This window comes from Balaenoptera acutorostrata, chromosome 1, assembly GCF_949987535.1.
Source record: "Balaenoptera acutorostrata chromosome 1, mBalAcu1.1, whole genome shotgun sequence".
Taxonomy (NCBI): domain Eukaryota; kingdom Metazoa; phylum Chordata; class Mammalia; order Artiodactyla; family Balaenopteridae; genus Balaenoptera; species Balaenoptera acutorostrata.
Window position 1 is genome coordinate 162,854,050 of NC_080064.1, and position 23,179 is coordinate 162,877,228.

At 39.7% G+C, this 23,179-nt stretch overlaps 1 protein-coding gene across 9 annotated transcripts in view; it reads right to left on the reverse strand.

Annotated features, from left to right (window-relative positions):
* LOC102998405 (cyclin-Y-like protein 1) overlaps nucleotides 1-23,179 on the reverse strand; it is a 292,469-nt gene that overhangs the window by 165,653 nt on the left and 103,637 nt on the right. For 8 of the 9 annotated variants that reach the window (XM_057541417.1, XM_057541408.1, XM_057541432.1 and 5 more), the window contains one exon: nucleotides 22,498-22,913. The exons of the other annotated variant lie outside the window; for it this stretch is intronic. In XM_057541417.1, coding sequence (XP_057397400.1) covers nucleotides 22,498-22,913 — 416 coding nt within the window. The remainder of the gene's footprint in view (nucleotides 1-22,497; nucleotides 22,914-23,179) is intronic. 9 annotated transcript variants of the gene reach the window in all.

The window sequence follows — 23,179 nt, forward strand, 5'->3', positions numbered from 1 at the left end:
AGTGAAAGGCCCGCGCACCGCGATGAAGAGCGGTCCCCGCACCGCGATGAAGAGTGGCCCCCACTTGCCGCAACTAGAGAAAGCCCTCGCACGAACCGAAGACCCAGCACAGCCAAAAATAAATAAATAAATAAATAAATAAATAAATAAATAAATAAATAAAATATCACATTAGTGGATTGCAGGATTGTACAAAGACTCAACTACTCAGCAACTGCTAATTCAACAGGAAGTAATACCTAACCACTCTTAACTACGGAGAACTGGTTAAGTATGCATGGCTTCAAAAAAAAAAAAAAAAAGCCTGTGCATTATAACTTAAGATAATCCTATCAAAATTGACTAAATTAGCATTCTAATTCAGGGTATTTATAATAATAAAAGCACCTACTTTTTAACATAATAGGTGAAATATTAAGAGTAATATTAATTGCATCAACAGAAGCACACACCATCACCTTCCTCAGAGATATTATTGTGTTACTGTATTATTACACTCACAGAAAACCAAGGATAAGTCAAAGGAACCAAACTGGCTGGGTCACGGCTGAGAATAAAAGGATTTAGAATCTGAACTTTAGATGAATGATTTTTCACTGCGATTTTCACTGAAAATTTATTTTGCATCAAGAGAGTGTTGCTAGTCATTTTCTAGGGGTTAATTAGTATTCGACTACCAGATCCTTCCACTCTACATGGCTCTCCTTATACTTATGTAAAAAGAAACCCAAGCCTCTGCTTTCTCAGGAAGAGTGGAACAATAACTAGTTAGAAAGAGAAAAAAAAAATGTTTTCCGAACAGCATTACTTCCCTTTTTTTGTTCCTCAAAAGTCAATACGAAGTCATCATTTGTTCACTTTCTAGTATCAAGGCATGAGCACAAGTTCCCCTGCCCCATCCCTTTTAACCCAGTGCTGGAAACTTCTACTGGGATGACCCAGCATCACACACACACAAAATAATCACCTTCCTTTTCAAACCAGTTCCTCTTCTTCTTTGAACATTATATCCTCATCCTTCGCAACAAGGCCCTTCTGACAGGCCCCTAAATGAGGCCTGTGTGAGCTCACACCTGAACTATGGTAGTTATCGCCTAACTGGGCATTTTGCCTCCGTCCCGTCCCCCTCTAATCCACACTGCATACCACGATCATATTCCTCTTCCTATGACGGCTTTGATCATGTCGTTAAATCAACTTTAAAAAAAATCAATAGATTCCTATGGCCTCTGGAATAAACATAAAATATTCACCTAGCCCACAAAATCCCTGCCCCATGTGACTCTCATCCACTTTTCCAGCAACATTACAATGATTACCTTATATGAACTTCCTGATGCACCAATTTGATTTATTCAGTTTTTGCTGTGTCCTTCAGACGTCCCTCTGAGGATGATCTATCTTTGCCCCTCTTTTCTTCTTAAAATTACTTCCAAGGCTCAACGTTCAACTCAAATTCCATTCAAATCTTTCATGAAAACGTCTCAAACCACCCTAGCAGAAAATGATTTCTTGGTTCTCATATCTTTTCGGGTACTCTCATCATATACAGACGTGCCAGATTCTTTTATACCTTTTCACGTGCATATTATCCATGAGATGGTCAGATCCTGGAGGCAAGGATTATTGCTTATGCGGAATAGAAATCCTCCACCCAAAAGTAGTATATAAGTAAAATAATACATTTTAAATTACGTGATATTTTTTGGTGTCTCAAGGTCATTTTTCTGAACATCAATTATGATGCTGTCACATAGTACTGTCCGCAAGGTCAGGTGAGCTAGATGGCCCATTAGGAAGCAAAATGAAGAACACAAGGAAAACCAGTCCACAAATCAAATTAAAAAGAAAAAAAAGTAGAAGAAAATCTAGTTAATTTTTCAAAACCTTACAAAAATACCTTTGACAAAAATGGAAATCCATGGCAAAACCAGGAGAGCTTATCAAGGAGAAAATAGAAAAATACAAAGGTTTCTGGGGAGTTAAGTGTGAAAAGAGAAAAAAAAAACAAAACAAAACTGTAAGAAGTTTTAAAGGAAATAAAAGTACATCTTGATATAAATAAGAATAAAAGTAATATAAAATATGAAAATACAGATGGGTGGCACTAAAAGAGCTATTTAATGTTTATCTTATCATAACACTTACTATCATTTACAAAATGGGTGCCCTAAGAATTGGAGCCATGTTGCAGAAAACACTCAGGAGTGATTCAATTATAGCAGCTGAATCTATAGACGCCCCTTCTCTGAATGACTGTCTAAAGATTTTTATATTTCTTCAGAAACAGAAGGGAAATTGTCAAATTGCCATATGAGAGTTTTAGATCACATATAAAGAAGGATTCCAGTTTCCTTTCTAACCACTACATTCTATAATTCTTCAATGACAAAGAGATACGTAAAGGCAGAAGAATTTTTAATAGTGACTTAGGATGAGTTCTTGAGGGCAGAGTTCTGTCTCATTTATAGCTGAATCCTCAACGCTTATCAATAAGCCTACCATTTTGTACACGTGCAGGGCTGGGAAAGAAAGAGCAAGTCCCTGCCTCTTAAGGAATCTACAGTTTTACAGAGGAGACAAGACATGTCAACAAATCACAATACAACTGAGTGTGCAGTGCAACGGTTCTGGATTCAAGTCAGCACCAGACACCCGTGTACACGGATGCATCCCCACAGCTGCTGAGAGTGTGCTTTGGAAAGTCAGTGAATTCTTCACACAGGAGCAAATGATTGAACTGTGCTGTAAAAAATGAATAAATGACTACATTGGGGTAAAGGAATCTTCCCCAAGCTATAGAAAAAAACACCACATTCTTATAAAAATTTCGCTGTGAATGGAAAGAAAATACACTGGTCCTGAGTATTTTCATAAATGATAGATTTTCAGCTAAGCATATAGACATGGTTTACGATGAATCTGACATCCTTCTGCCAAATGTTCTGTTTCAATAAATTTGTCTTGACATATATGGAAGATAACCTTGATTTCACTAAGGAACACTGGTTTATACCTTGAAAAACAAATCAACATCATTCTAAAGAACTTCTTGGCTGGAGGAAAACCTCTCTAATTTCCAAGCCCTCCCACTGAGTTCCTTAGTTCATTGTTGTTGGCTGTGATCACCCACCCAACAGTCTTTGATTCATGTCAGAGTCTACAAAGATTCTGCCCTTGAAAAACCTTCCCTGGTGCTTTTTCTATTCAATGAAGAGAGCATTTTATCCTAAAAATATGCTGCCCCAAGCACCTAGGCAACACTGTTACATCTATTTTGATAATGGCTCTAAGACACTCTCCCAATAGACCCTATGATCTCGATGGGGCACTTGTTTTCCTTCGATTCACCAAGAGGAAACAAGGCAAAAATATTTCCAGTAGCAACTGCCGGCTTCTGGAATGTTAACACTGGACAGTCATTCAGGGGAATGCAGAAGTTATTGTTCACAGCCTAGAATTCTCATTTCAGACACGGAGTTTTCTTGGATTATAGCTCGCTATTTTCTGGGCCACGTTTGTTATAAGGCACCAGGGACTGAATTGGGCAGCCGTGGATGACACGACTGGAATTTTCCCAGTTTTGTCAATAGCTGGGGAAATAAGCTCAGCTTCAGAGGGAACCAGATCCACGTGGAAGCTCTGGGTTTTTTAACCAGGCTGACAATCATGATAGAGCAAGTTATAATATCTCTTGGCGTCTTTTCAGAAGGTCCTGGGCTCTGATGACTGACTGCAGAGTCTTCTGTACAATCAGTTTGAGGGCAATATAATCCTCTCACTTACTGCTTAATAGAATCTTGCAGCTAGCTGGTGGATAGACTAACAGGGTGTATGTAAAACTTCAGCCTGGAGCGCCAGTGGATAATTTGTATATTCCTTTCAGTCACTTAATGGACTTTTACAGTTTAGCAGTGAAAGGGCTGAATGATGTAAATTAGCACGGCATCTCAAAATAAAAATATATGTCAAGGGCTTCCCTGGTGGCGCAGTGGTTGAGAATCCGCCTGCCAATGCAGGGGACACGGGTTCGAGCCCTGGTCTGGGAGGATCCCACATGCCACGGAGCAACTAGGCCCGTGAGCCACAATTACTGAGCCTGCGCATCTGGAGCCTGTGCTCCGCAACAAGAGAGGCCACGATAGTGAGAGGCCCGCGCACCGCGATGAAGAGTGGCCCCCGCTTGCCACAACTAGAGAAAGCCCTCGCACAGAAACGAAGACCCAACACAGCCATAAATAAATAAATAAATAAATAAATATTTTAAAAATATATATATATATGTCAAATCTTTACTTCTGACTCACATCTCTTGCACATAGTAATGAAGCATTGGGCTTTATGTAGTTCCCAAGAGCTGTCCTCTTTTTCATACATACAGACATCATAATTTTAAAGCCAATTTGAAAGCATCTGTCTATTTCCCCCAATTGTTTTAATTTTATTAACAGAACCAAATGGCTTGGGATGACCCAAGGGCACTCCAAGTGGGGTTTATCCAATTGTTTTCCAACATGAAGTGATTTAAAAATAATGGGATTCGCCTCAGTACACAATTACAGAGCATTAAAAACATGAAGGCAGTAATCTGTAGTATTTTTGTTTTAAGTGTCCAAAAGCAGGAAAAAGAAAGAAGGAAAACCCTCTCTTTACTGTATGGTAGTAAAGGTTTTTCCATACAGTGATACAACTTCCCTTTCTTTCCTTTTCTTCTCTTTTTTGTGTTTAAAGCTCCTTTGTTTCTAGCTCCTTTCTCCTCATTCTACCTGAAATAGAAAATAACAGTATCTATAGCCGGGATTATATAATGTGAGATAATAACTCATTACATACCTGTGGCAAAAAAAAAGTCATAATTCTATCAATGCATATTTAAGTAAAGGATGCTATTTTATTTTCAAAGAACGCACCCAAAGTTAGACTTCAAAATAAGTTACTTAGGGACGCTATATCTCTTCCCAGAAGAATGCTCTGAATACTTTTTGAAACTTCTTTCAAACTGCCACTAGAGTTATTTCAAAGCTATAAAGCAGACAGGGGAAGGAATCAAATGACACTTTGCTCATACTCACCCAAAATATTTGACTGGCCAAATACAAGACACGATGCCGAACGACGGTTGTCTATTACGAAATGTTAAATCTCCCCTCAAAGGTCCAAGAACTGCCATCACTGAAGATATTTCAAGAATCTGCCTCAAGTTCTCAACGAAGATGCCCCAGACTATGACAAGGAATGGCAGCCCCAGGCAACCGAGGGGACCGCATCCACTTGCGAGCTCGAAGACGTGGCAGATGGAGGAGGTGGGGGAAGAGGGCCACGTCCGGTTACCAGGCACACCGGGCTCTCAGCAGAGCAATTTCCTACACAGGGTTATGCCAGAGCCTCACATTCTTTGCCTTTTGGCTGCCCCTCTAACCCTCTACAAAATGAGGTGGGAGACAGGCGGGTCTAGAAAAGGTCATTTGATATTTGGTTCTTTAAGGTTCTATTGGATTAAATTCTGATCATCACAAAAGCAATTTACAAGAGCCCTAAAAGTATGTGGGCACAAATGACTGCCTTTTCACAGTGAAGATCAGGCCTTGCTCCCAAATGCGAGTGGATGATGCTTTGCCTTTAAGGGAAAAAGATCAGGAAAAAACCCACAAGCAGGCAGGTTTATTTATTTTTTATTTTTTTTTATTTTTTGGCCGTACCACACAGCTTGTGGGATCTTAGTTCCCTGACCAGGGATTGAACCCTGGCCCCCCAGCAGTGAAGGCTCAGAGTCCTAACCACTGGACCGCCAGGGAATTCTCCAAGCAGGCAGGTTTATAAATCCTAGTGACTGGAGACTAAACCACAGACTCTGGTTTCATCCTCCAGCCATCTGTGTTGGGAGGGCCATTGAGCCTACAGTGGGTACCAGCATTGACTGCCTCCATGCAAATACATGTATCTAATCACAAGATTACATTTCCCCATTGTATTCAGTGAACAATGATTTAGCAGGAAAACAATGCTGTACAATGGGGAGGAATTATTTAGTCTTAATTTTTTTCCAATTTAAACAAGACATACCCTGCCTCAGTTTCCCCCAAACTTGTAAACATGGCCACTCCTTTATTGCTTTAATTGCACAACTGTTAACACTGAGCACGGTGCATGTTCATCTCAAAGAGAAGTTGGGAAAAAGTTCTTGTGTGCCCATGTATATCCATCCTTAGCATACGGCCTTGCATATGGGTCAGGAAAACGTCTGAGGATGAATAAGTGAGGGAAGAAGGAGAAAGGAAGCGGCAGATCTCAGTTCAAATTCCAGCCCTGCACTTTCTTAGCTGTCAGAACTCAAACCGGTCACTTCACCTTCATACTCCCAGTTTGCTTACGTACAAAAGAGGAATCATCACTCCTGCTTTATAACATTGTAAGCATTACATGGAATATAGGTATTAAAATCATATACAGTTTTGTTCTCCCTTCTGAGAAGAAAGGGAAGAAACAATGTAAGATTTTCATCGACGATGAAACATTATGAAATACTCTGACTCAAAGACCTAAGCGTGGAGTTTGGGAATAGTATAAAAACAGTCTTCTGCAGATTTATGCAAGAGTGTGAGAATGAATATGCCATTCACCCAGAGAACTGGAGAGAGGATTTTGTCTTGCCAACAACTCTCGTGTACACAGCTATATTTTACAGATACCAGGAGGAGAGGAAGAAGTGTAATAACTCAAGTCATTTTTTAAAGCACCAAATTGTCTACGAAGTGAATTTCCAAGACATCAACCACCTCTCCTCATGAACATTTCCTGTCACTTCCCTGGAGCTTGTTAAACTGCCCATCACTGGGTGTAATCTGATTATAATTGAGGGCAAAGCATTTGCAAAGCTCTTCAAAATCTCACCCCAGCCTTATCTCTTGCCGCAGTTCCAGGTCAATCCCTACCTCTATCCCAAGTCCACCCGCTTGTCTGACACCCACGCTGAATTACTTCCAGTTTCTAGAAAGCAGCATTGTCTTTCCTGCTGGTCCTAGATGTGCTTCTTTTATCATTTCTTCAATGAAGCTCTCCCAGGGCCCACAAGACTGGGGTCCAGGGGTCTGTATGGGTATAACTAGTTCATCTCGCACTTACCTTCAAGCGAACTTTTCTCCTAGCCTTTAAGGCACTTTATTACATGTGTCTAGTGAATTGCCCACCTCTTGTCCCAGCTGTACAACTGTCCGTTCCTTGAGGACGGGGACTTACTCCCCTGGAGTCCCCAGCAGAACGTTTCATTACCCGTCCACTTGATTTTTACTGATCCTATTTCTCATTCCTTCATTTTAATGTTTAGCTCCAAAGTACGCATAAAAATAAACTAGGTACAGTCAATTAGACAGAGCATAACTGATAGCAGCCCACCAATAATATACCATTTGTCATAAAGCAACACAGATTTTTAGGCTATTAGACTTAGAACAAATCCCAAATTCCAGTAGGTTCAGGCTCCTGGTTTTATGTAGACCTGAAAGAGGTGGATGGGTACTGACTTATCTATGATCACTCAACCCTCTTTACAAGGATAAGTGCTAGTTAATTGCAGAAAAGAGACTAAAACTCAAATTCCTGACAACCAGCCCAATGCTCTTTCAATGCACCTGTTAAAACTTACATACCAACACCTCTAATAAACACTAAGAGTGTGGAGCACTCTTCTATGTGCTCTACATCTATGAACCCCCATTTTGCAGATGAGAGAATTAAGGCACAGAGAGAAGAGGTAACATGCCCAGAATTACACAGCTTACAAGCGCCAGAGCTAGGATTGAAACCCAGGCACTCTGGATCCAAGTCTCTCCTCTTAACTAAGATGCAATGTCGCCTGACTCTAATCTCCAAAAGAAATTAATTGAGTGCTGTAACTGAGTGTTGTTTAGAACAGAAATGAAAAATGAAATCGTTATCTCCTGAGAGGGTGCTTTGTGTAGCTGTTGTTGTTGCTACTGTTGCTGGTTGCAAAGGAAATTTTGATGCCTGGGAATGTGGTAGGATAGGGTGGATCTTGGCATTGTCATTTGCTGTTGTCAGACTTGTGGTGCAAGACCAGCTGTGGGAGAGGATAGGGTTGCTCTTGGAGAAGGGAATTCCTCAACACCTCAAAAAGAAATCCCTCAACTTGTCTCTGTACCACTATGGTTTGTGACCAGTTTAAGTCCACAGAAACCAAACAAACCGTGTCACCAAAGCAACAGGTGTCAGGTTGTACACATGTATTTTATAGATCCCCAAACACAGCTATTGTTCATGATCGGAAAAAACTCAGAATCCAGAATCGGCAGGGTGTGCTTTGAAATGCATTTAAAAGGGAATAACAGTATACAATCAAAAATGCTTACTGATGAAAATGATGGAGAATACAAATCTCTCATCAAGGTATGCAGAAATTTAACGTTTTTAGCTTTGACAATGACATCTTCTTGGAAAGGGCTACTGCTCTTTTGCAGTGTAGAAAACATCCCCTATGTGATGTGTGCAGACACTTCATCTTTGCCTTTAAGCTCCTATGGTATAGGGATCGTGTCACGGTCTTCATAAAAGAGCTCAAAAACGACCACTGCCACCTGAAAGGTGTTATATCTGAGCTAACCGTAACTCCCCAAATTTGCTGTGCTCAGGATCCAACTCCAATTCTTATGTGTTCTTTCTCTACTTAGAAATTTTAAACAGCCTTGATATGAGTCTGCCTGTGTCTCTTTAAACATACAATTAAAAAAAAAAAAGCTCTGTTAACATAATACTCTTGGTGAAAGGAAGAAATGCTAATTAAGTCTAATGCATCCACTCCATTTGGATAGAAAGAGTTTCAATGTGTGCATTTTGCAGTGGCAATTACCGAATGGTACAGTAAGTCCGTATGACAAGTGTGGAGGCATTAGGATCCTACCCTATGTGACAAAAACAAATGACTCAAAGAGGAATTTGACTTCATGCCAATCTTGAGATTTTCCTTCTACCTTAAACAAGTCAAAACAAGCATACCCTTTCCTAATACTGCCCCTAAGTGCTTTGTTCTTGAATGCTACCAGTGTGCCCAGAACTCCGAAGAGACATTGGTATTAGATTCTTCCTTCCGGATCAAGTTCACGTATTCAACAAGTGTCTACCTATGTCCTCCAAAGCTGGTATGGATTTGGGGAAATCCTGCTTGACACAAGTGATGGTAATTGATCTATATTTAAACTGTAGAATGTGATATAACTGTGATTACAAGATGCTAGAGTCAAATGGGTTCAAGTCCCAGTTCTATCATTTTCTGTCTGAGTTGGGGCAAACTTTTAAACCTGGAGTTACTTTCTTTGTAAATGAAGTGGTCATGGGACCTAGCAGTTGATACCTCATGGGGTTGCTGTGTGAAGCAAGTGAGATCGTGTATTGAAGGTACTGAGCAGAGTGCCTCATACAGAGTGAGCCTTGATTATCAACCATCATCACAACAGGGTAATGATACTCAGGAGAGGGATGCAGAAGAAGAGCCAAGAGGGACTTGCGAAGGGCCCGGTGCTGGGCCTCAGCCCAGAAATGAGGAAATGCTGGGCAGAGAATTCCTCCTGGCCGGCACTAGGAAGCCAAAAGGCTAGGAGCGTAGTAGGTCTGTTAAATCAATAGGCACCATTAGGAGAAGCATAAGCCAACGTTCAAAAAGGAGTAATGACTAGTCACCCCAAGAGTCAGGGGACGCCAACAAGGCTGCCAGCTGGATTTAGAGTAAAACAGAGAAGCTCAGAGGAGAACCAGTAAAGCTCGGACCGTGTAGCGTGTGTGCCTGAAGATTCTCCTCTCGGAAAGAAAACCTGGGCACCTAAACTGTCTGCTCTGACAGGGTGGTCAGCAAAGGACCTGACGTCTCCTCAGGGAGGAAAAGTACAGAGGGAAACTTAGCAGGGGAGAGTGGGGGGCTTCTTCCTGTTGGATGATGATCCAGGGGAGGCAGGGTCAGGATTCCTCTTCCTGGAAACACTTAATTCTTACCCCTTTATAAAACAGCAGGGGTCCACAAGCTTTTTCTTAAAGGCCCAGATAGCCAAGAGTTCAGCTTTGCAGGTCCTTCAGTGTCTGGTACAACTCCTGTAGAAGCAGGAGAGAAGCCACAGACAACGCAAGAATCGGTGCGGCTGTGTTCCAATAGAACTTTCTTTAGCAAAGTGGATTTGGCCCCCAGGGCCTTGGTTTACTGATCTTGGGTCTAAAACATGTGGACAAAAGGCTGCAATGATAAGAAATACTTTACAATCTCTTATCCATCATTTCCTCTTTTTTTTTCTTTTCTCACAACCCTGTAAAGTAGCTTCTTATAAGTTAGGTTCAGATATTAAAAAAGAAATCTCAGTAAACTGAGACGAACAGGTGGCAGGATGAGTTGGAGGGCTTTTGCTTGAAATATTTGTAAAATTTGAAATTGTTATCCACGTAAAACATAGTCTGAGGACTCTGGGGACAGCGAGGGTGTTCCAGAAGCAAGGAGGCAGTGCAGACGCTTTGGAAGCGAGGGAAAAAAAATACAGGCGCAGTCAAGGACAAAATCTTGGGCTAGATTCGTTCCTTTGAAGATTCTTGTACTTGCCTCTGATCTTCCTCAAATGGAAACTATGTTAATAGTATGCGCTGAAAGAAAATGGGTATCAGAATGCAGATGTAGGGTATGCTTTCAGATTCACGCTAAAGCATTCAGATCTCAAGCTCTAAATTTTAAATTAATCCAGATTTTCTTGTACTAAATTCTCTTGTTTTCTTTCTAGGATGACTCAGTGATGCCCTTCCAAAAAAAAAAAAAACATATAAAAATATGGCTGTTTCTTTAAACTTTTTCAAACCTAAATAAAACAAGAGTTAATTCCAAAGAATATAATTTTTTCCTATAAACATCCAGATGCATTCATATAATCACTTAAAAGAAAAAAAAAAAACTCCTTCTGACTAGTATTCATCATAAGAAAAAAAAAATTGATTCTGAGCTGCCTTCTATTGTGGTCACAACGTTTAGTAAGTGGACAGGAGAAGAAATAAGCCTCTTCCCTCCTGAAATCAAGAACGAAAGAGTCTGGGAAGTGTTATCAGCGGTGAGTGTACACTTTTAGGATCAACCTAAGACCAGCAACTAAAAATCTAGTAGCAAAATGAGTGTCAGCAGATAAAATCCAAGGGAACTGAGACAGAAAACTGATATGGTGGTACTGAAGGGCTGAACTCTCAAACTTTATATTTAGGGGATTTCAGAAAATGAATGATAAAAAATTAGATATTTTTAAGACTTACTTCTGCTGCCTCCTTTTTACAAACCTTTAATATCATCTAATCATCACTGAAAATATTAATTCTCCTTTTTTATTATATTTTAACAACTTAATGGAAATATTTGCCCATGAACTAAAATCTCTTAAGAAAAATTCAGTCCAAAATTATTCAATGCTTGAAAAGCTTTTAAAATATACAAGGCAGGGTAATGAGGGGGTTAAGAGAAGAGGCTCTGGGTTCAGACTGAGACCCAACTGTGTCTGGGCAATTTCTTCTCTGTGCCTCTCTGTGAACTTTATAGAAGTTCCACATCTATAAATAATATAGTAATATTATAATGGTAGTATCTGCTTTAACGCAATGGTGGAAGAATTAAATAAGATAATTAATGTAAAGCACTTAGAATAATGTGTGGCACATTTTAAAAACAAATATATTCATTATTATTATGACAAATTAACAAATTCTTCATCTATTACTGGTATAAAGGCATTGTATTCAATTCAAGAGGATGAAACCAACTATTTACATTGTCCACCTATGTAATTACTTATGGATAAGCATTGGCAGGTGAAAGATTAGAACTTCAAATTTGAGAAACATCCAGAACGCCTCAAAAATATTTAAACATTCACATCATACTCATTATTAGAATGGCCATTATTAAAAAAAAAAAAAAAAAAGAAAGAAAATAAGCATTGGAGAGGATACAGAGAAATTAGAACCCTCATTCACTGTTGGTGGGGGTGCAAAATGGTGCAGCCTCTATAGAAAAAAATATGGAAGGTCCTCAAAAAATTAAAAATAGAACTGCCATATGATCCAGTAATCCCACCTCTGGGTATTTTATCCAAAAAATTGAAAGCAGGATCTCGAAGAGATATTTGTACACCCATGCTTATTGCAGCATTAGTCACAATAACCAAGAGGCAGAAACAACCTAATGTCCATTGATGAATGAATGGAAAAAGGAAATGTGATGTATACATCTATACATATAATGGAATATTATTCAGCTGTGAAAAAAAAGGAAATCCTGACATATACTACAACATAGATGAACTGAGGACAGTATGCTAAGTGAAACAGGCCAGTCACAAAGACATAAATACTACATGATTCTGTTTATAGGGGGTTCTAAAGTAGTTAAACTCATAGAAACAGAAAGTAGAATGGTGATTACCAGGGGTTGGAGGAAGGGGAAGATGGGGAGTTGTTATTTAATTGGTATAGAGTTTCATTTCTGCAAGATGAGATAATGTTGAAGATCTGTTGTACAATAATATGCATATAGTTAGCACTAAGGTATTGTACCCTTAAAAATGGTTACGATGGAAAATTTTAACTTATATATTATGTTATGTGCATTTTATGTTATGCTTTTTACCACAATAAAAAATAAAATGAATTGGACTTCCCTGGTGGTCCAGTGGTTAAGACTCCACGCTTCCAATGCTGGGGACGTGGAGGTTCGATCCCTGTTCGGGGAACTAAGATCCCACGTGCCGCATGGTGCGGCCAAAAAAGAAAAAGATGTGAAAAAATAAAATAAATAAAAAATATGCTGGAACATCATTTCTTTTACATATAAACTTATATTAACTTTTCGTATAAACCAGAATACTTTACCAGCATCCATTACCTAATTTTGCTTTCAGGTAAAACTTCTGAAATGGTGTAATAAGAGAACTCCAATGACCAGGCCTGTTGAATCCCAACAACTTAAAGCAACTTCAAAAGAAACTTAATTAATGCCCTGTGTATACTTTATCACTTCTATGATGTCATCTAAATTTATCAAGTAATTATCAGAAAAATGAATCATTGCCTTGGGCTTTACCAGTAAAGAAAAAAAATTCTGACCCATGCCACTGAACGCCACCCTGCCATTCCTCACAACCTGTCTCACAGCTTCCAAAACCTGAATTCTAACAAGTAACAAATCCTCAGGATTCAAATCATATTGAGACATATACTCCTGCAACTGATTACCCAAAAAAGTGACCCACATTCGCACCAATAGGAACTTCAGACAGCAGAACTCTCATCACTCAATTTTTTTGTTTTCTTTCCTACCTTTAGGGTGAACATTTTAGTGTATCCTAACTGGATTCAGCCAGAACCAATTCTGAATTTAGGGGAAGAAGGATTTTATCATGTAATTACTTTAACATATGTTAAAGCATGCACTTTGAAAAATATGAAGTACAATGTATCTTTCCTAGTATTTGCGCTCAAGCATTTAATATGACGCTCTGTAGACGGTAGCCATTCTAACAAGGTAATTTATTGGTTATTCTCTGAACGAAACAGCATTATTTGTCAGGGCTTGGTTCTGAGTGAGGGAGAACCAAGAGGAAAGAATGAAAGCTATTAGAATGTTAAGAGAGGTACTGATACCTTTTCTTGGGAGTTCATCTTGTTATCAAAGGACAGCCTCCAGCCTCTTCATCAAAACAGTCATCAGATAACACTAGGGTGACCTGGGTGCAAGTCCAGCTGTCTGTAGGCAAAGTATCAGCCACACCCTACTACCGAAGAAGTCCCATCACAGATGCAAAAATCCACCTAGCTAACAGACGAGAAAGTAAATGGTTTTTTTAAAGAATTAATTGGAACTGATCCGTGAAGTCCTTCCGACCTGAGCATGTGAACAACACAAACTTTCTTCTCACCAGTGATTTGCTGGAAGAACTGGTGTGGAGTGCTGGGAGAGGTTGTGGATTTGACCAGTGGTAGGCTGGGCCAGGCTAGGAAAAGAGAATTACTCGCCAACAAATTCCCTGGAGGAAATGGCAATGCACGTGCTTCCTTTCCCGTAAGAAAATGACTTTATCCGGAACAGGTAAGTATGGATGGCGCAGGTGGACCAGGACAGTGGAACCACAGAGGGCACCAATTCTCACGCCAGCTCCACCTACAATCAGCACCTGGGAGTCCCTTTCCTTCCTGGCTGCTACTTCTGAGGACACTGGCTCAGGTGAACCATGGGAAATGGATTTTATTTTCTGAGTGCAGAGGGTTTTATTTAAGAAAAAAAAGTTCACAGAAATTTAAAAAAGAGAGAGAGCATAGCCTCTTAAGTATGCATGTGTAAAGATAATCCAGAATAACATTCGTATTTTTTTTGATTCTATAACGTAGGCCGTATCAGAGTAGAGTCAATGGAGAATATACTAATATTACAGATATATTAGAAATTTAGTTAAAGTGTGAAAATAGAACTAAGTTTAAAAAAATTACTAACAAGCTTGTCCTTTTATTAATTGTAACTATTGCACTTTTAAGAATTAGCGATATTACTACATTTTTTTAATAAATAAAAATAAATGCAATATCATTTACCAGAGGATCATAAAATGCATACTATAATTTCTTCCCAACCACTGTGAAATAACATAGACAGTAGAAGAGAGGGTCACTCGTTTTGCAAATATATTGCTTAGGAAAGTGAATTGTGTCTGCCTAACTTGACTAATTATCCAATCTCACTAATTTGACAGTGAACTACAGTTGGACTTTTTACCATGGCATAAAAAAGTTTCATTGCAAATTCTTTTCCTCCTTGAATGCCACTGGCATATACCCCTTACATGGGATAGGTTCCTATCTACTGTCACCCAACTGGACAACATACCCTTTCAGGAGGTTAAAATATGTTGATTTTAAATGACTTTCAAAATACAGTAACATAATGCAATGTGTTTAATAAACATGCAAATGATACCAGAGATGCTGGTGTTGCAAATGTGAGTTCCTAACATCTGAAGGACAAAAAAATAGTGGGGAACATTACATTTTCTTCTCTTTTCTTTTCCCTGATCAAAGACCAACCATGCAATTTAATCTCTGAAAATTAATCACTCTTATTTTATACAACCAAGATCCAACTTTTTGTCAGTGACTCTAAATGTTACTTTATTTTCACTTACATTGATTCTGTTTTCTGATTAACTGGCTGATACACACATGTGTATGTCATAGTGAACAGTGAAAAGAGGCTAGAAAATTCTAATTCCTGGAAAAAAAATATTCTGAAAACTGAGATAATAGGCTAAAAAATATCATCACGATAGAGACCTTGCTTTCAATTTAAATAAATGATATGTATGCAAAGCTGTCCAGAAAGTCCTCTGATATGAAAATCCTGGCAGTCATTGTTGCCTACAAGGAAGATGAAGTGAGGGTGTTTTAGTCTAGCAGCTACCCAAACTAGGGCCAGCCTTCAAATCTAGCCCTAGGTTTGTTTTGGTATGACCTCAAGCTCAGAGTGGTTTTTATATTCTTAAACAGCTTAAAAAATAAAACAAACCAAAATTGAGTACATGACAGAGAAGGCATGTGACCTACAGATCCTGAGATATTTACTATCTGTTTTACCCTCTGGTCCTTTACAGAAGAATTTTGCTACCATTAGCTCTTCAACAACCTCAGAAGTGATGACAATTTAGGCCAATTCCTAAAGGTCAGAACAAACCATGAAAAAGGAATCACTACTCATTTATCCTGAGAAGTGGGTCCACTAAGTCAAAACTGAGAGAGATCAAACTGTAAACTGTGCTGTTTCCTAAAATATCAATTCGCATAATACATATTCTTTACCCACAAAGAAAGCCTGCAATACTAAATTTTACTATTAAAATAAACACTGAAGCTAACACCTAAAGTAGCAGGAGAATAATATTTCTCATTGATAACTTGGCAACATTCATGCATTTCAAAAACTCAGACAAAATTGGCATCACATGCAAGGAAAAGTGGACAAGTCAGTTAAACATAACAAAAGCAAGCTCGGAGTTAAAGCAAATGAGGTTTAGACAATATTTCTTTTGAAAATATCACCTCAGTATTTAATTTAACACTGCATCCAAACTGATAATCAATGAGATTTGTTAAGTCAATTTAGACAATTCCATATTATTTTGAATTTTAATTTTAGAACATATTCATTTTGAAGATGCTACATACAAACCGGGATAGTTATTTTCTCTAAATGCTATTTAAGTTGAACAGATAATACCTTATTATTTTCCTTGGTAAGGTTCATATGATGTACAGACACTCCATTTGTAAGTTATTTCCGCCAGTGCTGCAAATATTCTATTCTGAGACTAAAATAGCACATGATGGCAAAGAAAATGCTACATCCAGGAAAGGTCCTCTAGGACTAAGCCGTCTACTTCAGGAAGGAGTCAACAATTCAGGGTGGAAAATAGCAGACACATAGACTGTGCCCATTCACCTTGAGCATATGCCTTCCTCCTCTTAATGCCCTATGATTAAGGTGAGATTTAGGCTCTTATCAGTGTCACCTTTGGACTCAGACTAGGAGGGCCCCCCACCCGAAAGCCCTGGGCTTTAGAAAGTATCATGGTGCAAGCCCTTCCACAGGCTAAGGACACAAGCCCCGTTTGGACCGCATGATCCCCAGTACCCGGGACTCCTGAATTCCCAGGATAAGCCCCTACAAACCCCGTTCCAGGACCTGCGTGGCCCTCTCCCCTGGGTCGCTCCTCTGAAAGATGGCCTGGGCTGGACCGCAGTGCCAGAGTGCACATTACAAGGCCTGTGCGTGGTCAAGGTGCAGCTGTTAGGAAGGGGTGGATGGGCCTTGGACATGGGGGCAGGGGTGTCCACACTACGTACCAGACATGATGGAAGGCAGAGGGGAAGGAAGAGAAATGGGCTGGGCTGCAAGCTAAAAGCTGGCTCTCCTTCTACTGCCTCTTTCTGACACAAAACTCCTAAGAGTCTAAGAATTAAAAACGCCAAGCTAGCCTCCCAGGCCACTGTGAAGGCATATTTGTCAAATAAGAGAACAGAACATATTTGACTTAGCAGTTTGTTATCTTAATTTACAAACGCTTACATATTTACATACACAATAGGTGGGTGTACACTGTCTCAGGTCCCACGAGCATCCGCAGTGGACTTGGTTCTCATGATGGTCCCTCCTAGATTTCACGCTGCAAAGACATTCTGCTTTTTTATTTCCTGAATCCCATATTCAAAGCTTAATTGGGATATTTTACTCAAGTGATAAGATTCAGGTTCCCTTTCTGATTAACCTAGTTTCCCATCCACAGTCACAGAAAAAAAAATTAATTGATCACCACAAAACTACATAAAACCAGGGGAATTCTCTGGTGGGCCAGTGGTTAGGACTCGGTGCTTTCACTGCCGAGGGCCTGGGTTCAATCCCTGGTCAGGGAATTAAGATCCCACCAGCCGAGCAGCACAGTCAAAAAACAAAACAAAACAAAACCAAAAAAACTATATAAAACCAATCAAATTTCCAATCGGCCCACCTAAATGCCCTCTAATATAAAAGGGCACTATTGTGAAAAATGGCTACAGGGAGAGAAAGTTTACTATCAGAGCAAAAGGGGGGTAGCTGTGAGCTGAGAAGCTCACAGGTCCTTCTAGTTTAGCATCAAAGACATCTATTTGTCCTAGAGTATTTGAACCACCCCGTGCTTGAATAGTCCAGTCATACTGCCAGTATCAACCAGCGTCAATCAATTATTGAGCCCTTACTATGGGCCAGGTGCTTTGATAGTCTCTTCATTTAATCCTTACCACCTGGGGAAGGGAGGCACAGAGAAGTTATGGCCTCTCAGCAGGTAAGTGGCTAAGACTTGGACCTGGTTTTATATGAATCCAAAACCCATGCTAGAAAGAATATCTTAAAAAAAATAATCTCCTATTTTTAAAATATATAATATCCTTTTTAAAAGAGGGGGGAATGCCATATTTCTAGCACAAGAATGAACGGTTGAAATGGTTATATTAATAAATATATACAATTTATTTTCCATATTCTTAAATAGACATAAAAACTTCACGGGGCTAGTGTTTTGTGAATTAAATAATGAAACATATATTGACTTTGGGGGGATATAAAGATATTTTCCTTCTCTTACCTCCTTAATAAGAATCCAGGGAAAACTCTTAATGAGAAGGTACCAAAAAAAAAAAACCCACAGAAGTTCCCACTCATTTATGAATTAAGGCCAAACTAGAATTAGAAAAAACAATCAGAATAACGATATCACACACAAAAATTAATAAGCCTAGAAAATGACAATGAAATCATTGCTGCCATTGTAACCCTGTGGGATGATAGAACAGTCAAAATCCTCTAAAAAGTTTTTGGTCAGAAAAAAAAAGAAAAGAAAGAAAAAAGCAAACTAAAACCTTCCAAAACTTTGACTTTTACTTAAGTGTTGACCTAATTCAATAGTTTTCCAATGATAACTTGGAAATAGTCAATAAATAAAATATGCCTTTCTGGTTGACTTTCACTGAAATTTATAATTAATTGCCTTTCGCAACTAGAATACCACATTCAGCTTTGAAAAGAACAATTCTCATTACTTTTCGCAAGAGGCGCTCTGAATATATGTTCTTTTGGCTCTAAATTTAAGAAGTATTTTGTCCAACTATTAAAATGTATTGCATATTGGATAACCAATCTTAAATTATTATCACAAGAAATAAAAATTCTAAAGAGGAAATATTCCCATGACTATGGCTTTGAATATATATGTCCCTTAGTCAAGTCAATGAGACCAGAACCAGGCAGCCACACTTACCCCCTTGGCCATAGCGGCTATGAGATGGTGGGAAGACTTGTTCTTAAGGGCAGTTGCATAATCCTTTCTCATTCTGCAGGAGAGCTTTAAGGGAGGGAAGGGAAAGACTACCATCGGTCAAGGAGAGTTTGGCTGCAATGCTGCCTCAAGGCATGAGAATGGATTCTATGGTCCCTTCCACATCAGACTAAGCATCTGTGATGATGCAACAGATTCGGCCACTTTCAACATCTTCCGAGTTGAATCGCTATCACTAGTTGGCCAGAGGAAGGAGGGGCCGTTCCAATCTCCCTTACAATTACCGCCCTAATTATTACATTACACTTTCACAATTTAATCCCTTTATTTGCCTCACTGCTTTTTGGGGGCTAAGTGAGTATCACGGCGTGATGCCCGCTGATGTAGCTAGCAGGGTAGCAGGGCAGCAGGAGTGCCACCCAGCTGCCAGCTACAAGCACAGCCAGGTGGGCAAGCCCAGAGTGCTAATCCGGACAGTGACATGTCTGCTGCTCAAAATCCTTGAAAGTTGCTGTCTCCAATATGGAGTAGAACTGAGCACTATACATCAATGCCAAGAATCACCCTGTGGTTCACCCTGTGAGGCTTTTGGTAGCATTTCAGCATCCTAAGGAAGAATCAGCGATAGAAGTGCAATTGTTCTATTCCAGGGATCGCTCGGTAAGTAACTATTGCACGGCTATTAATAGCTAAGCGATAGGATTTCTTTTTCTTTTTTTTTTTTTTTAAACAACTGTCAGGAAATGTTTTCACATAGTTGTCCTATCTTTGGAAAACATACTGAGGACCACGTTGTTTCAATCCCCCCCCCCTCCCAAAACAAAAAACTTTGGTATTCCCTCAAAGCAGGAGACATTTATAGGAGGAATTCACTGCAATCCACAAACCTTTGGGAACCAAGCTTTCACACAGTGTTGCTAAGCTGAAACTCAGGCCAGCACAGTGCCAGGCCCACAGTAGGTTTTTAGTCAATATTTGTTGAGTAAATGGGAGTGATTTTCATTTTGAGACCATTTTGCTTATACCAGCGTACACAGTGTTTGTTAATTTATCCCCAAACACTCCCTTATCTTTGTGTAGTTAGACCCCGAGCTGTGTAAACTGAATTAACAAAACCAAATTACTAACAGTTTAAATTTGAGATGTTCTGTAGCATCCATATTCTAATACTGTTGGACAATGGGTGGTAGGAACCCGAAGATTTGAAGTGTGTTTTCATTCTCAAGTTTTGCAATCTAGTAAGTAGGCTGAAGAGATACTTTCAAATGCCCCAAAGTGGGAGGAAGCTTTGCATACAGATCATCATTGTTTATTTACTCACTTTACATGTGATTTTGTATTTCACTTTATCCAGAAGCATTCCTTGAGGTAGGTATTAACGCCTTCAGTTTATAAATGAGAAGAAGGAAAATAAAGATCCAGTGGATGAAGGATTTTTGTAAGAAAATGCTAATAAAATATGGCTATGGTGATCAATTAAATATGAAGATACAGCTATTAAAATATTTAGGTAATTCATACATACGCCACACTAACTTGGCTTGTGTTCTTCCGTTAAAACTATGAAAGGCCGTGAAAAGATTAGGCTGATAGATCCACTCTATTATGTAAGAGTTATGATATCTTGAACAACTGTGCACTTTAACTCTTTAACTGTGTATTCATCAGCCATACATCAAGGAAGTGATTATGTAATAGACAGCACAAAAGCAATGGGAGATGGTACCACCTGTTCCACTCAGGACAATCACTGATCTTCAGTGCTACTGGGTGAAAAGACTTGCCCGCCCACATGCTCGTAAAAGGAAAGGGTAGAAGATTACTCTCTGTGCTCATAAAGGGGTTCAGAATCACCTTTTGTTAAAACATTTAGAAGGATTAGAGTTTAACAAACATCATCTCCTTTGCACTTTAAAAACCAGTAAGCATGTCACACAGTTATTAAACTGATTTCAGTTATGTCCAACAAGGGACCAGTAGATGACAAAGAAGAGTTGTCAGCGGTAAATCAGCAGCAACACGGTAATAGAGCTGTGGTTCTCAAACTCGGGTGAGCATAAGAGTCACCTGGAGGGCTTGGCAAAGCACGAATTGCTGGGCCCTCCCCCAGGGATTCTGACAGAGGTAATCTGGGATGAAGGATGGGAATCTGCATTTCTAACAAATTCCCTGGTGATACTGAGAGCGGCCACACTTTCAAAAGCACTGTCACAGAACACAGCACAGTATAGTGCAGTGGTTCTTAACCTCGGCTTTAGATGAAGCATTAACTAGGAAGCTTTCATAAATCCCCGCTTGCCCTGGCTGCACCCAAGGCCAATTAATTCTGAATTTGGAGGTATGAGCCTAGGCATCAGTATTTTTTTTATGTCTCCAAGTGACTCCTGTGAGCCTGCAAGGTTGAGAACCACTGACATGAGGGAAAACACACTTGTATCTATAACTGGTTAAGAAGATACATTTTGGGTATTTTTGTTTTGGCCATGCTACGTGCTTTGTGGAATCTCAGTTCCCTGACTAGAGAGTGAACCCAGGCCCTCAGCAGTGAAAGCGTGGAGTCCTAACCATTGGACCGCCAGGACATTCCCAGAAGATACGCTTTGTAAACCACGGAGCAGAGCAGAATACAATCACTGGTGTGCTGGGGATCCTCAATAAACAATGATTCTTTCCTTCCTCTATTTTCTTCAAAAGTGTATCACAAAGGATCTAAACAAGTGAAATGTAATTTTCTGTAAGATATATATCTATAGCTTTGAAAAGGAGCTGAGTTTTGTATTTGTGGATTCCTAGTTTAAAGGGTCACATACAAATTTTAGTCATGTTTTTCTACATTTTTCGGTGGGAAATAATATTGTTATTTATAAATCCGGAGATCTATAAAGGTTTGGGTATGTCTTACATACGTTGGAAGCATATTTTATATTTTGGTACAGTTTGGAAGCTTTTTCATACAAATTTATTAAAAAGGTGGGGAAAGTACATCCAACCACAGGAAAAGAAGGAAGGGCATAGAAAATTAAATTTGTTTAGAGACGTGATTCTCAAAAGTGTAGTTCCTGGACCAGCATCAGCATCGTCTGAAAACTTGTTAGAAATATAAATTTTCAGACCCCCTACCCAAGACAGATCTAATGAATCAGAAGCTCTGGGAGTGGGTGATCTGCATTTTCACAAGCTCTCCAGGCGAGTTTGATGCACACTCTACTTTGAAAACCACTGGTCTAAAATATTTATCATTTCACCTATACGAAGAACAGAAGAGGTAAAAGCACTATTTGTCCAGTGCGCATCGGTTCAGTGGCTATGCAGACCCCCACTGCTCTAATAACAGCTGTGCTCTTTCAAACTCCACCCATAGCTTATTATCATTCCATCTTTAGAGCTTGATAGTAAACGCGGAATTGATAGGGAGCATATGCGGGGATGGGGGGGTGGGGGGGTGGGGAGTCTATTCTACAAACCCTCCACTATCAATTTTCATCTATTTCTATTTTGTACTCAAGATAGAATTAAGAATGCACAACTTGACTAACAAGGGCCAGAACCACGAAAACCAACCAACCAACCATCACATGAGGCTGGAGGAGGGTGGGTATCGCCAGGTGCAACCCTCACTCACCTTGAATCGTCCTCTTGAAGAATGCCTTGCAGGCTTCACAGGATGCTACCCCATAGTGGTACCCAGACGCGATGTCACCGCACACTAAACACAGTCTCTTGGGCATCGAGTTGAGCATGTATTCGCACTTGGTCTGGGGGTCTTCAACAATGGTGCTGGAGCAGTCATCGTACAGTTTCCGGACAGGCCCACTACCTCCTAGGATAGGCGCAGAAGGGTAGAGAGGTGGCGAATCAAGTCCGTTCTGATGGCCATTCATGGTTGAACTGTAGCTCCCGCTGGCGTCTGAAGAGCCACCTGGGCTGTGGTGGTTGACGCTGTCCGTCAGGGAGGCCGGGCTGGAGGGTTCCGTCTTGATGAAGGACGAACAGCTGGAATCAATGTGTCGATCTTTGTTTGACATTCTGCAGAGAAGCCTGAGGTTTAGGGAGGTGCAAACAGAGAGAGAAAGAGGAGAGAGTGTCAAACACAGATACCAAAAGAGGTAGAAACAAAGAGAAGGTGAAAAAATAGAGAAAGTGAAAAAAAAGATCGAAAGGAGAAAAAAAAAAAAGAGAGAAGAATTCATACGTTAAAGACATTGCTCTTTGAGAGTGCTGCATAAGAACTAGGGACTACACATCATTCTCTAGTCAATATCTCTTGTTCTACAACAAGGTAATCAGCATAAGGGCGTGACAGG